The 15,854-nt window shown below is 38.8% G+C and overlaps 1 protein-coding gene across 2 annotated transcripts in view; it reads right to left on the reverse strand.

Annotated features, from left to right (window-relative positions):
* The window catches only part of LOC149163182 (uncharacterized), a 52,064-nt gene extending 36,780 nt beyond the window's left edge, over positions 1 to 15,284 (reverse strand). For both annotated transcript variants that reach the window (XM_089437559.1, XM_089437558.1), the window contains exon 1: positions 11,174 to 15,284. In XM_089437559.1, the coding sequence (XP_089293685.1) occupies positions 11,174 to 15,245 (4,072 nt within the window). In that variant the 5' untranslated portion in view covers positions 15,246 to 15,284. The remainder of the gene's footprint in view (positions 1 to 11,173) is intronic.
* Between the last annotated feature and the right edge of the window lie 570 nt (positions 15,285 to 15,854).

Genomic DNA, 15,854 nt, shown 5'->3' on the forward strand with positions numbered 1-15,854 from the left:
CAAACTTGTCATAGTTATATCAGTTCAGTGCCTTCCATAAACTTTTAGTAAACTTCACAACTGGCTTTTCATCAGATAGAGATATTTTGGATTCCTTCAGGCCACTTCCTGAAATTCCTGGACTTCCTAAAGTTTCTCGGTCTACTGTAATAGATTATGAGACATTTCGACCTACTGCAACAGGGCCTGAGGTCTTTTTGAACTTCTGTTCAGATTCTGAGGTTCGGTCTGAAGCCCTTCTTGAATTTCAGTCCTGAGGTCTTGGAACTTTGGTTATACAGTATATATTTCTTGTCCCTCTGTCTCAAGTTCTGAGGTCGTACATAGAACAATCATAGAGCTCCTTTTTCATTGTTTGGATAGACCCTTATTAGGGCACGGATTACACAACACTTTGATGTCATTTCTTCCTAGACTCTGCCTAAACAGTAGTGAATAGAATGTAAATTTTCTTATGCAGATCTTGACCTTAGATTCACAGCCTTAGTCACAGAGACTTCGTATAGTGTATCTTTCATCACAAGATTATATCCTTATAAACAAAATAAGCTCCACTGATCCTTGTAGACATGATCAAAACCTTAACCTGATTGTATCACAAGAACAAATTATAAATCAAAACAAAATTGTAGGCAGGTTCTCCCATCATTTCAGATTTTTCGGATTCTCTGAGGTCATTCACAAGGACTTTCTACCTTTAATGTTGGGACAGAGACTATATTTAGATCTGCAGCCTGATCCTTAATGATCCTCATTCTTTTTGAGATAGGCTCTGAGGTTTCCTCGACCTGAGGTTTAAACCTTCGGCTGTCCTTAACACAGACAGATATTTTGCAAGTACCAGAATTTCAACCTTCTATGACTTGGCAAAATGTAGCTTTTCTTCAAACAGGAGGTCAATTCTTGACCTTTGATTCTTGAACTAGGGCATCTAGGGCTAGTTGACAAGAAGATCCCTAGAGATGGTTTAGATGACTCTTTTTCAGGGCTGTTTTTTCACCATAGCTTTGATACCATGTTGATTTTTCGAAGTATTCTCTAAACTGATAATTACTTCTTACGATTTCTACTTAGGTTAATTCTTTCATGCATTCTTATTTATCATAAAGCAATTACACTGAGGATATCAACAGTAGAACAAAATGCCAGTAAGATCATAAAGAGACAGCCACACAAGAACACAAACATTTACCCCGGGAAACCCCACATGGGGGAAAACCCAGCAGCCTTTTCCTTGGGGAAATTCTTTAGTTCAACAAGACATATACCTAGATCATCTAGTCATTAAGAATGCTTGGTGAAACCTGGTCCACTACCTCCTAGTCAAGTCATAAGTTTGCCCATTCAAAAATTTGGTCCTGTACTTTCCTCAGAAAATCCAGTCCCGTAATATGCCTCTGAAATTCGCTCCTGCAACATGCCTCTCAGATTTGGTCTTCTAACATGCCTCTGAGATTTGGTCTGCATCATTTCAGAAATTCGGCCTTCATCATCTCAGAAATTCGTCCTCGGATTCATCCTTGAGATAAATAGAACTCTGCCTCAGAGGTGACTCCTCTGCCTCAGATCGACTTCTTTTCTATGTTAGATCAGCTTCTTCTTTGCCTCGGAGAAATCCTTTCTATCTGCCTCAGACTTGTCTCATCTTGTTGCCTCAGGAGATCCGAATTACTTGCTTGAACAAAAGATCCAAATTGTGTACTTGAAGGGAGGTTGAATGCCTCATATATATAGTAGACTGGCTATCTGAATGGGTGTGTCTATATTGGGGCCGACTTGACTAGGAGGAGGGCTAACATGGCTAATTTGGAACCAATAAATTTAATTTTCAAAATTTAAACTTTTCTATTTTGCAAAGGACATGAAGAACATGACTTTAATTTTTCTTTCAACACAAACATGAAGAACATGCTTTGCATCTATCATTATAAACATATCAAGAAGAAAAATATAAATTATGAAGACCAACCATAGCTACAAAATTCAACACTCCTCTTAGCTAGGGAGGTATTCATAATGACTATCTAGATGCTTATGTAGATTTACTTCCGGATCCATCGCATTCAAATTCTTATCTAGATGCTCTCATGTTTGTTGAAATTTCTAAGTCTAAGACATCAGAAATCACTACTGCATTATCTGGTTTATTTTCTCCTACTTGTTCTTTCCATTAACAAGTTATTTATAAATATAAATACCGAAATAAACGCAAATGCAGCCTTAACACATATACAAATCAGCAACTAAAATAACTGAGACAATCACACAAGGGACACCGTTATTTTTGGACATTCGTCCCCGGAAAAACCCAATGCAAGAAAACCGGTGCAGTAGATATGCGGGTTTTATTATTATGCAGTTTTCTGAATACAACTAGAGTGCCAAAAATGGCTCACCCTTCAGATAATTTCCTTGGCAGAAGTACCTCGAAGACAAATATTTCGGCTGATCAGCAACCAAATGATTGATCCCACAGCAACTTCGACAGTTCTATAGCTGGACAGCGAAATCTGCTCCAAGCTTCTCTCTCGAACTGCATCACCCTCCAGGGACTGTGTCACCCCCTTCTGCTCTACGTCTGCCTCTCAGCTCCCAGTCTGCCCCACGAAAGTTCCTCAGCGCTGCCTCTTCAGCCTAGCGTTAGCTCTGCTAGCCTCTACGCTGCCTCTGCATCTTCTACATTGGCCTCCTCAGCCTCTGCGTCAGTCCTGGCTGCCTCTATGTCAACCTTCCTAGGCTCTGTGTTGTCTCTCCGACACTTTCTCTGCCTCTCTGATATGTATTCTCGGCCTTCTGTCGAACTGCCCCTCGCTGCAACAGATCACTAACTCGATTTCTCAGCAAACCCTACCCCAGAAAATTGAATTCTTGATCAACTTGGTGTGTCTCCAATTGACCCTCAAGCCTCCTCTTATACTTTTCCTGTTGACGATTCAACAGCCAAGATTAAGTCCCTAATCAACGGCTAAGATTAGATTTGGCTTGATTCTCGTTATTTATAACTTTCTCACCCATATTATATTAATACACATTAATATTTTAATTTTCCCAAGTTTAAACTTAGGAACCCCATTAAAAATATTAATTATGTTAATATCTCTCTATCCGGGTGGAATTTCCCCAAACGATTTCTAGGACTTGGAGATCTCATGTGCCTTAGCCTCTCCACCAAATTTCATGGCTAAAGCACATCTGATGCTACCACAAATCAACACTCCCTCTTAGCGAGGAATGTGCTCTAGTAATGCTCCACCACTCAAACATCACACTGATCCTCCGCACCAGTACCTATGTTGATGCTTGGTCTGTTGCCTCACATCCCCTACACTGTTGCTCCCTATACTACTGCCCATGACACTGCCACTGCCACTACTACATCTGTACTCCAGCTCCCTCTCAACATGTTGCCCATGTTGCCCCTAGCACTACCACTGCTACATCTGTACTCCAACTCCCTCTCAACATGTTGCCCATGCTGCCCGTAGCACTGCCAGTGCTAACTGCAACTTAGTTACCGAGAAGTAGGTAACTGACTTCTCCCAAATACTGACATCCCAGTCAGTCTAGAAGCCTCGTGATATTGAAGCTGCCTCTGCTGCTATCTTGTGCTCCTTCTGTTGCCACTGCACTGCTGCATACACCTTTGTACCTCTCGCACTCTGCAACCTCCATTGCGCTGCCTCAAACTTCTGCACCTAAGCACTGCCTTGCTGCTCCACTACACTTTGCTCCACCCGACACCTGTCATCATGTTATTGTCGTTAAGGGCTCCCATAGTCAGATGTGATCTAAGAGTTTGGGTACCTCAAGGATCTTGCCCCTAGTATGTAGTCCTCCTGACTACAACTCGATATCACCCCACCTCTTTTCTAGAGGCACATGAGCACTCATGGCACAATCGTCATCAATCTCGACCTCTTTCTCCGCCTTAGCTAGAGCTGCCTTTGAATCGGAAGCCTCTCCCTTGTTTTTCTTCTTGGGACCCTAGGATGCATAATGTCCTAGCTCCCCACAATGGAAGCACTTAACCTTGGAGATGTCCTTCTTCTTCCTCTTGCCTTGTTGTCTCGCAGATGCTAGAGCCGCATCCTCCTCCTCCTCTTTCTTAATTTAATCTCCCTTGCCACTACTCCCCATCTTGGTTATCCTCCTGATCTCTTCTTGGCGAAGAATTGCCAACATCTCCTCCCAACTGGGAAGAGTAGCCCTGCCCAAAATACTTTGGACAAATGTCTCCCACTCCTCGGAGACTGCATTCAGAGTAGTCCTGACCATAAACTCTGGATCTGGTGTAAACCCCATGAAAGTAAGTTGGTCGCAAATCTCTTGCAACCTGAGAAGGAACGGATCTATCTGCTCTCCCTTCTGCATCTAATATGACTGCAGCTAATTCTCCAGCAGCATCTTCCTCTGCACGGAAGAGCCGGGTATAAGGTGGTCAACACTTCCCACATCTCCCTTGTTGTATTCTTCCCAGCAATATGTGGTATGACATGATCTTTGACCCCATATAGGATCAATCATTTTGCCTTCGGGTCAACTGGGACAGCTATGGTTTTCAAGGCGAAGTCCTTGATGCGATGTTTGTCCAAGTTTGTCAAGATCTTGGCCTTCCAGATGACAAAGTTGGAAGCCCCGTCCAACCTGTCATGATCCCTTAATATGTTCATTGTCATTTCAGCTCCTCTTCTGGACTCCCTCTGAGTCTCCACTCCCCTCCTAGAAATCTCCGTCTAAGTCCTGATTTCCCTCCTGGAAATCCTCTGGCCAACTGTCGAACTACTCCTCTCCAATCCTTGTTTGCCACTGCAACACAGATCTGGATTCCTTGGCTAGAAATCCGTCGAGGTAGTGATTCCCTCTACCTTGGTTCCGTCTCCTTAGACACTATTCTGCTTCGACAGAAACAGCGTCCCACCAGCTCCTCAAATCACAATCTGCCCATAGCTCCCTAAATCCCGGCAACTAATGAAACTGAGCCCTTCAGGCTCTGCACAATCCCAGCAAAGGTTGAATCTTCCCCTCTTGGCCACAGCATCAATCCTTCCTGGCTGAGAAAGATGATCGGGCACTACGTAGGTCTGATCTGCCCCTCTCTGCCTCTGCACTAGCCCTCCTCCTGGCTCGAAATGATGACATAGGCTCTGCATCACTTCTTCTCTTGCTGCTTCTGCTCTAGAACAACATTGTCTCTTGGGACGGCTGCTACTGCTGCAAATTTCAAATTTATGTTGGTGCCTTCAGTCCTCCTGTGATCTACAATGTTTTGATACCATGTTGAAATTTCTAAGTCTGACACATCAGAAATCCCTACTGCATTATCTGGTTTATTATCTCCTACTTGTTCTTTCCATTAATAAGTTATTTATAAATATAAATACCGAAATAAACACAAATGCAGCCTTAACACATACATATCAGCAACTAAAATAACTGAGACAATCACACAAGGGACACTGTTATTTTTGGACAATCGTCCTCGAAAAAACCCAATGCGGGAAAACCGGTGCATCAGATATGAGGGTTTTATTATTATGCGGTTTTTTGAATACAACTAGGCTGCCAGAAATGGCTCACCCTTCAAATAATTTCCTTGGCAGAAGTACCTCTCTTCAGAGACAGATATTCTGGCTGACCAGCAACCGAATGATTAATCCCACGGCAACTTCGACAGTTCCTTAGCTAGAGAGAAAAAGTTGCTCCAAGCTTCTCTCTGGAACTACATCACCCTCTTCTACTCTGCATCTGCCTCTCAGTTCCCAGTCTCTGCGTCAGCCTTTCGCCCTCTGCGTCTTCTACGCTGGCCTCCTCAACCTCTACGTCAGTCCTGGCTGACTCTGCATTAGCCTTCCTAGGCTCTGTGTTGTCTCTCCAACACTTTCTCTGCCTCTCTGATATGTATTCTCGGCCTTCTACCGAATTGCCCCTCGCTGCAACAGATCACTAACTTGATTTCTCAGCAAATCCTGCCCCAAAAAATCGAATTCTTGATCAACTTGGTGTGTCTCCAACTGACCCTCAAGCCTCCCCTTATACTTTTCCTGTTGACGATTCAACGGCCGAGATTAAGTCCCTAATCAACAACTAAGATTAGATTTGGTTTGATCTTCGTTATTTAGAACTTTCTCACCGATATTATATTAATACACATTAATATTTTAATTTTCCTAAGTTTAAACTTAGAAACCCCATTAAAAATATTAATTATTTTAATATCTCTCTATCCAGGTGGAATTTCCCCAAACGATTTCTGGGTCTTGGAGATCTCGTGTGCCTTAGCCTCTCCACCAAATTTCATGGCTAGAGCACATCCGATGCTATCATAAATCAACAATGTTGACAAATTTCTTTAACAAAAGGTTATAACGAATCCAAATACCATAATCGGGTCAATAATTGTGACACGCGGTAAAACAAGTTACCATAATCTGATCAATAATTGTGACACATGGCACATCGATAGCATCAAATGACTACCATAATTTTGATCAGTACCTCTAACACATGGTGTATCCTCACCATGATTCTGGTCGGTACTCCTGACATATGGTACATCATTAGCATCAACTAGTCACCATAATTTTGGTCTTCCTGACACATGCTATAAAGACTAAGTCTTAGTTCACCATCATTCTAGTCGGTATCTAACACATGGTGAATCCCCAAAGGCCACACTCTATCTAAGTAATTTTGGGCTTGATGCTAAATGATCTTGATGTTGAAAGGCCACACTCTATCTAAGTAATTTTGAGCCTTTCAGATCATTCTTTCTAATTCTAATCAATATACTTGACATAGGAAGAATGATAGTCCTTTTTCGGATCATTCTCTCTAATTTTGGTCATATATGACACATGGAGAATCTCATTCCATGATGCTATTGTTGAAAAGTGTGACTAGGTTTGGTCTTCATAATGACATGTGTAATTATGATTTTATGTAATTGATGTAAAGAAGAAAATAAAATTATTTTTGTAATGCTTGTTTCATGGGTTTCATGAGCAAGGAATTTACTTTTTTAGTTAAGGCTCCCGTTGTGAGCCTTTAGGATGAGTCATCATGTCATAAAAGTCTATTGAGTAAATGTCATGTATGGAAGACCCTTATTGGGCATGTTACATATGTATATGAGTCATTAAAAGACCCTCCAAGGCTAAGCTCAAGCACCTCCTTCAAGTCGGGCCAAAGATATCTCTAGAAAGGCTTGTCGGCCTTGTCACTAGTAGAAGCCCGCTTATTTGATGGGCAGACCACTATATATAGGCAGCTCGGCCTTCATTTGGAGACGAGATTTTCGGTCAAGTAATCTGAAGTGAGAAAAGAAGTAAGAGAGTCAAATTAGAAAAGCCTCTCTCCAAGCGAAGAAGGAAGGACTAGAAGATGAGTTGTTTTAGGCTTGTTGCACTCAAATTGTCAAAGTTCCAGGGAAGCAAAAGTACCAACTTTTTCAACAAGGATCGGGTCGCATATCAATAGTCCATGTGTCATGGTCATCCCATTCTGCAAGTTATATATTGTAAATGATCTTAGTAAAACCACGAGTCTATGTAACAACCTAGGTAAGCCTATAATTTGATAACGAATTCCATCCTAGGAGGTTTTTTAACCTCACTAATTACCTATATTTTTCGACACGACTAATTAAAGAGTTTTTTCCCTCGCTTAAACCCCTAAAGCTAGGGTGAAATTTATTGTCGGATTATTAGGTGAATCCAAGTGTTTTAGACGAGTCTGATGTAAAAGTGGTTTAAGAATAATTTAAGCTAATTGACTTAATTATTTTATTACAAATCACTTGGTTTACTAGATCATATTAAGTCGCAGATAGGTTATGTGTCTTAAGAGTTTAAGACAAATATGTATTCTCTCTTTGAGTCTTGTAAATGAAAAATCATATGTATTAGAGCATTGAAAAAATAATTAATCCCCTCGTGTAAATTAATTAATTTTTCTGGCAAAATAAAATTAAATCCTAAGCCAGAAAATTAATTAATTAGAGTCGATGTTAAATTGTCTTAGGAAAGTAAATTCTCCAAATGGAAAAATTTGTGGGTCTTAAAAAAATCAATTTTTAAAGATCCTCCACCAAGGGAGTATTGTCTTTTTCAAGAAAATTTGGACCTTGTTGGTTAAGTCAAAGTCAATTTTTTGAATAAATTAGCTCTAAACAATTAATTTTGACTCTTGAGCTAATTAAAATGGAACTAAATGATAAATTCGAAAATCCCTTAAAAATAAGAAATCAAGAGCCAAGATTAAAAGATCTTGAAGTGTTTATCAACAACCAAGATTATTTTGACAAAAATCAAAAAAATTAGCCGTTATTTTTCCATTTTGAGGATTTATCGTTTATCTATAAATTAGAGAGTCAGTTGAGTCTCTACTCATCTTGATCTCTGGCTAAAATTGTTGCTGAAGCATTTTGTAAACTATTGTCCCATTGGGAACTATTTTTTTTACTATAATAAAAGACTTTGGGGTGCAACTCGAGGTGTTCTTGTCACTGATCTGTGGTATGTATTGACGACAAGCTTCCTATGTGGTGTTTTATATTGTTATTTGAGATAATACTATTAATACATAGTATGTGCAAGTACTCAATCCTTGGTCTCCAAGTTCACAAACGATGGGCAAGGGTTACTTTGCTTGGATCTCTAATTTTATACGGTGGATTGAATCTTTGCTTCGCCTATAGTGGGCATTAGTTTTTCTTAAGTGTTTTAGCCATTCTTTCAAGGAAAAAAATATCATAAAAATTATTTTCTTAAAATCTATTTGAAAACCCGTGTATATTTCGTAAATAATTTTGTAAATTTAAATTTGTAATTATTTGTCTAATTTGGGTTGGGGTTTTAGTTTTATTTTTTGTATATATTGGGGTTTGGGTGTTTCTATTTTCATTTTTGCAGGTTAGATCAAGAAATCAAGTGGGAGAAGAGCTAGATCTGGTCCTTGAGGGTAAAATCTAGTCTCTTGAAAAATTTTGCAAGTTCCTATAGAAAAATTTTGGGAAAAATCCAACTAAAAACTCCAAAATTTCTAAAGAAAATCAGAGGTTTGTCAAAGCGGAATTTTACACAAATCCCTAATCTCCAAAGTAATAGAGGGCTAGGATTAAATCTTAACCCACTTAGATCAATAGTGGAGATTAAATCTAAATCACTTAAATAGTTAGATTATTTATCCTTAGAAACTTTAGTCCAAAAGCCAATATTAATTAATAAAAGTATTAGTGTTTTTCCTAAGTTAAAACTTAGGAAAGAAATAATAATACTTGCTCATCTGAAACAAGCACCTAAAGAGGACACTTAAAGCCTTCTGCAGAAGACCTGACTGTTAAAATTTGCAACTAGGGCCAAACTCCATGTGGGTCACCTCATTTATGGCAGCTAATATTTTTCCTAGATTCCTCTTGTCGAGAGGTGTAGGATTGATCTAAAGATCATCCGATTCGGACAAGTATTTATGGAGATATGAATTTATTTGTATTTACTTAACAAATTGTCAAGGTTGGCCAGTAGTTAAATGTGTGGCACACATGCCCAGTGAATCATATAAATACAAGAGAGGTTGATTCATTTTCTCATCATCTCATCTCCACATCTCTTCTCTCTCCTAGTCTCTTGGGTATGCATAGGAGGAAGAAGACTCTCTCACGTGGGAAGAAGAAAGAGGACGCAGTTAGGGCAGCAAGTTGTGACGTGGAAGGAGGACGCAGGAAGGTACAGCAACACGTTTTGTGTGCTAGAGGATTGTGTTGACCAGCGTATAGGCTCCCTTGACTGCGGATTTGTGTGGGGAGTCTCTCTCTTGCTAGCCACAATTCAGATCAGCATTGTTGACCTCTGTTTGACCACTGTTTTGGGGCAACGTTGACTGGTTAGGGCTGACCGCAGGAGCTGATATATTGACTGCTGTTTTGACCATGTTTTGAGGACTGTTTTGGGCTGCTACTTATCGCTGTTGAAGACCGAGTTCTTCAATTTGACTAGAAGTCAATCCGGAGCTGTTTGACCAAATTTGACTTCGCTGATCTAGGGTTTGCTGTTGCTGATATAAAATTACAGAATTCTGATTTTGTACTATTTCTCTCTACTGAACTATTGAAGATAAAAGAAGATTTGATCAAAGGTTTTCCCCGCATTGGGGTTTGTCCCTGGCTAGCCACCACATCTTGTGTCTCTTGTCTTGGCTTGTTTTCTGTCGATCGTTTAATGTTCTATCTGCATTTTACTTAATGTATATATGATTGCTAATCTGTGACTAATAAGAAGAAAAGAAGTAAATTGCTCTAAACATAGAACATACCATAATCTTAACCCACTTAGATCAATGGTGGAGATTAAATCTAAATCACTTAAATAGTTAGATTATTTATCCTTAGGAACTTTAGTCCAAAAGCCAATATTAATTAATAAATTAATTAATGTGTTTTTCCTAAGTTAAAACTTAAGAAAGAAATCACAATACTTGCTCATCTAAAACAAGCACCTAAAGAGGACACTTAAAGCCTTCTGCAGAAGACTTGATGCTACAAACATAAAGAGAAAAGGGGTCCCTTGTTCCACAAAGAAGGGGTTCTCATATGTCAATTTGGTGTCTGGCTTGACGGTGACATTAAATTAGATTATTATTATTATCAACAACAGAAAGAAACCTACTGATAATCAAAGTATTTACAATATGGTGAATAGTGGTATAAATGCTAGCTGGTTAGGCACTTCAGTTGAGAAAAAAAACTTATAATAAAAGTATTTACAATATGGTGAATAGTGGTATAAATGCTAGCTGGTTAGGCACTTCAGTTGAGAAAAAAAAACTTACTTCAGTTGAGAATATTACCATTCTTTCCTTCAGATTTTACACTAAAAATTTGGAGAACAGCAGATATTCGATAGACACTAAGTTTCTTAGAGTTATATGCAATTGTACTATAAGCTTTTAAAAGTTTCAACTTCACCTTATTACTCTCTAGGCAACAGAATCATGAGATTTCATATTCTTCCTTTTGCTTTACTTTTGGCCTTTAAGGTAAACTTGAAATTTGAAAATATGGGTGATATATCATATTTTGTCATTTTCCTTTGAAAGCTTGCATGGCTGGGTAAAAGATAATGAGCATGTATAATATAGTAACAGAACAATTTCTTTGTGCATAAAGGAAAATACCCACCACTTGTTGAAGGGCCCCTGTCTGCCTGAGATTTTATCGACCTGCATTTTGAAACCTTCTCTCTGCTTTCCCCATCTGAATCAAGGGAATCTGAGGAATTACCAGAAATACTCTCTGAAGATGAGTTTTTTGAGGAGTCAAATTCATTTTCTTGCTCGGTACTCTCATCACTGGCACTCTTAAAAAGTGACTGCAAATTCTTCGTAAAATGCTTATCACCCTTCCGTTTCTCCAAAACTTTTTCCTGTTCACGACTAAAACTGTCTTTATTTTTTATTTTGTTCACACTAAATCCATCATGAGTTTTCTTTGGTGTTTGAAGTTTTCTACCTGTACCATTATTGCCATCTTGCTCTCCCAGAGATTGTCTATCCTTGTAGACATTTTGAGTAACAAAACCTGTTGCTCTCTTTTGTGGCTGACAATTGTCAGCAGTGTTGTTTCTGTTCCAAACCCCATCTTCAACTTTGTGTTGAGGCTTCTTAGTTTCAAAATCATCATCTTGCTTCTCTTTTGAAGATTGAATTCTATCCAAACCATTGGGAGTAGCAGAGTTCTTAGCCTGCTTTAGTTTATGACATGAATTTTTATCAATATTTCTTTCAGAGGCAACCTTTTGATTTCCAGGTTGGATCTTTTGAGTTGAATTAGCAATGCATTGACGTTCTTTTAAAGCTTTCCTTGTATAAGGTGTGTCATCAGTGACCAACTGTGCTACGTTTGTTGATTTGTGATGAGAGTTTTCAGCTGCAACTTGGCATTTTAGGCTCCCACTGTTATTATCTTGCTTTTTCCCTGAAGAAGAAACATAAGTGTCCTTTGGTTTCTCCATTTCATCCTTTGAATGTTGGCATGAGTTACCAATTTTTGCAACTACTTCATCTATCAGTCTATTGTCAATGCCCACACACCTGTCTTGGCTCTCTTTTGACGGGCTTGTTTTTGGCAGTTTGACCTTCTTCTTCCCACTGCCATACTTATCGTTATTTCTAATACCCATTTCGGTATCACTGTTAGCATAAGCCTCCTTATTCACTATGGGTGTCATTCCTGTTGCCTTTGCAATGTGTCCAGGATCCATGATAGCATTCTTTTTCAGATTCTCTGTACTCAAATATGCAATTCCTACATTCTCACCTGAAGTATCTGTTCTTTTTTCTTTTCCATTATCTGGTGTGCCTTCATCTCCCTCACAACTTACAGATTTAATAACTGTATCATCTTTTGGTACCTGCTCTTTGGTGATTCTTCCAGGCCTCAATAAATCATTCCTTGACCGTTTGTTTTTCTTCTTTCCTGTACTATTACAGGGCTGATTACCATCCATGTGAGTTGAGATGTCTGCATATTTGACAGGTACATTCATGGGATCCTTTCTCTCACCATCTTCCTCCAATGCAATTGAAACCTCGTGTGTTTCCTCTGTCATGAGACATTTGCTTTCTAGAAGAGGATTGTCCTCAATAATTTTTGGTTTGCCATTCACATCTATCGCAGAATTTTCTTGCTCATAATCAGAAACAGCATGCTTGGATGACATTTTTCTTCTACGTTTGACCTGTTTTTCTATATCATATTTCTGAGCATCATCTGTTTTGCTTTGCAAGTCCTTTGATTCCTTTCCAACTGTTCTTGGTGAGTCTTGCTCAATGGAAATCTTTGAATTGGCCTTTTTTTCTATAACACATTCCCTAGCATCACCAGATTTTCCTTGTAAGTCCTTTATCTCCTTCCCAGCTCTATTTGGTGGGAATTCATCATCAAAATTCATTGAACTAGTTCCATGCTTTTTTCCTGAAGTATCTGTTCTTTTTTCTTTTCCATCATCTGGTGTGCCTTCATCTCCCTCACAACTTACAGATTTAATAACTGTATCATCTTTTGGTACCTGCTCTTTGGTGATTCTTTCAGGCCTCAATAAATCTTTCCTTGACTGTTTGTTTTTCTTCTTTCCTGTACTATTACAGGGCTGATTACCATCCATGTGAGTTGAGATGTCTGCATATTTGACAGGTACATTCATGGGATCCTTTCTCTCACCATCTTCCTCCAATGCAATTGAAACCTCATGTGTTTCCTCTGTCATGAGACATTTTCTTTCTAGACAAGGATTGTCCTCAATAATTTTTGGTTTGCCATTCACATCTATCGCAGAATTTTCTTGCTCATAATCAGAAACAGAATGCTTGGATGACATTTTTCTTCTATGTTTGACCTGTTTTTCTATATCATATTTCTGAGCATCATCTGCTTTGCTTTGCAAGTCCTTTGATTCCTTTCCAACTGTTCTTGGTGAGTCTTGCTCAATGGAAATCTTTGAATTGGCCTTTTTTTCTATAACACATTCCCTAGCATCACCAGATTTTCCTTGTAAGTCCTTTATCTCCTTCCCAGCTATATTTGGTGGGAATTCATCATCAAAATTCATTGAACGAGTTCCATGCTTTTGTCCTGTACTCAACTGCGTACATATTATATCCTCATCCTTGAGGTCTGTACTAGCATTGCAATTTTCTCCATGAAAAGCCATGGCAGGGTTTGTTAAAGCTGTAATACCATCCTCCTTTCTAGACTTTGAAACATTCACCTTCTTCAATCCACTTATCTGTCCTGAAAGAAAGTCAATAGTTTCAAACTCCTCCAAAGGCTGCTTAGATGAGCACTGCACAATATTGTTTCCTTCCATTATCATCTTCCTTTTATTTTTTTCATGAATTTGTGATAAGCCACATCCAGTTGAGTCTTCATTGACATCACACAGTTCCTTCCTTTTCCTCTTACTTTTCTTCCTGCCATTTGGTGGCAATATTTCTTCACCGATGCCTGAAGAATTGGATTCCTTTCCAAGTACATCTTTTATCACAACCTTTTCATCTCTTGCTGCAACCAAATCTTGGGAGTCTATGTCATTGCTCAACTGGCCGCAGACTTCCTTGACCTGGCTCCACTTGTCAACTAATTTACCCTTTGTATTTGTCACTGTCCCAGATGCTATATCAGAAGCATTTCCATTGGAATTCCCATCAAACAGCCTCTCACCTTCACCTTTCTTATTTACTGTTGATATTCCAATATTTTCGTCTCTTCCACAGAATATTTCACATTCCTCTGCAGGCCTACCATTATTCAGTGCATTTTCTTCTCTTGCCGTACTTGTGGTTTGGCACTGTATGTTATTGCTCAGTTGGCCACAGGCCTTCTGGACTTCACCGCACTCCTCAGCAGATTTGGCTTTTATTATAAGAATTGGTGATTCTTCAACTTGTAAATCAGACACCTTTCCATTTGATTGCTCATCAAAACATTTCCGAACTTCACTATTTGAAATAGTTGTAGGTATTTCATGTTGTCCCTCTTCTGGTCCTAAATTTTTGGATTCCTTAAAAATCCCTGTGTTTCTTACAGCAACACCCTTAATCTCTTTATTTGCGTCTGGCAATTGCATACTCTTGCTTAGCTGACCACAATCTTTATGGACATGACTAACGTCAGAAACTGATAGAATCTTTTTCTGTTTTACTGATCTCCAATTTGATAAGTCGGCCACAGACTGATTAGATTGCTTATTAGAATGCGTCTGAGTATTCCACCTTTGAGAGGTATTTGGAATTCTAGTTTCCCCATCAATACCATTTAACAATAAAGGAGGTGAATTTATTGTCTCAATCTTTTCAGCAGTCCCCGCTGCAAGTTCTGGATTAAGAGATGGTTGTGGACTATGATCTTCCATGATGCAGTCCTCATAATCATCCCCACTTAGAAGTTTGCCATTGTGCGAGCCCACCCCACAAGCTTGAGTTGCATCCATTCCGCCTGTGAATAAAGAAGGTTTCTCACAAATCATAGAATCTGACATGCTCTTGGTGACTGCCTTTACTGAACCATTAATTGGTAGCCTTTTGTCATAAGCTTGTAGTCCATTTGAATGATGCTTCTTCAAAAGGATATTATTCTCAAGATTGTTTATGTCTGCTCTGGGGCCTCCTTGATCAATATGTAAATCCAGCTGAGATATTTCAACTAAAAGAAACCGGGTCCCTTTTAACCCGTGAAAAGCGCTTCCAATGAGCATTGAATCAACAAGATGATAGAAGAAGGATTTGCGTTTGACCTGCAACAAGATAAGATGAGATAATTTTATTAAATATCCAAAAAATTGACCACAAAATAAGGTCAATAGGACCAAAAGAATACATCCAGTATAAATACAATGTGGGAGAGCAAAAGCAACTCCTACTAAAATACTGAAAGCAGCAAAGACAAAGAAATAAGTGTTTAGCTATAAGCCAGAAGCCAAATATCTAGCTAAAAGAAGATACAAGTGCTTAACAACATGAAAAGATGAACTCCAATAGACCAATAAAACAAGTATAAAACATGAAAAGAGGCGATTGTGATGAAGAGGTAACCAATCACAAGATAGTAAACCATTTAGCAATTTAGAAACTCAACAATTGATACTATATACAAAGCAAGAGAAAGTGCATCCTATTTGAAGACTTGGTTACAGTAGCTCCATTGATTGCTCTTGTATATATCAGAGCTTCAGTGAAAATCGGAATATTGGAATGAAAAATAAGGGCAGGTTTTTCAAAAAATTGTTGCTCTTTCTGAAAAATAAACATGCAACCAATTGCATTAGAGAATAGAAGCATGCACAGTAGCCAGCTAAAAAGAGTCG

This window comes from Pinus tabuliformis, chromosome 5_2 (assembly GCF_031772625.1).
Source record: "Pinus tabuliformis cultivar Carrire ecotype Pingquan chromosome 5_2, CPIR1, whole genome shotgun sequence".
Taxonomy (NCBI): domain Eukaryota; kingdom Viridiplantae; phylum Streptophyta; class Pinopsida; order Pinales; family Pinaceae; genus Pinus; species Pinus tabuliformis.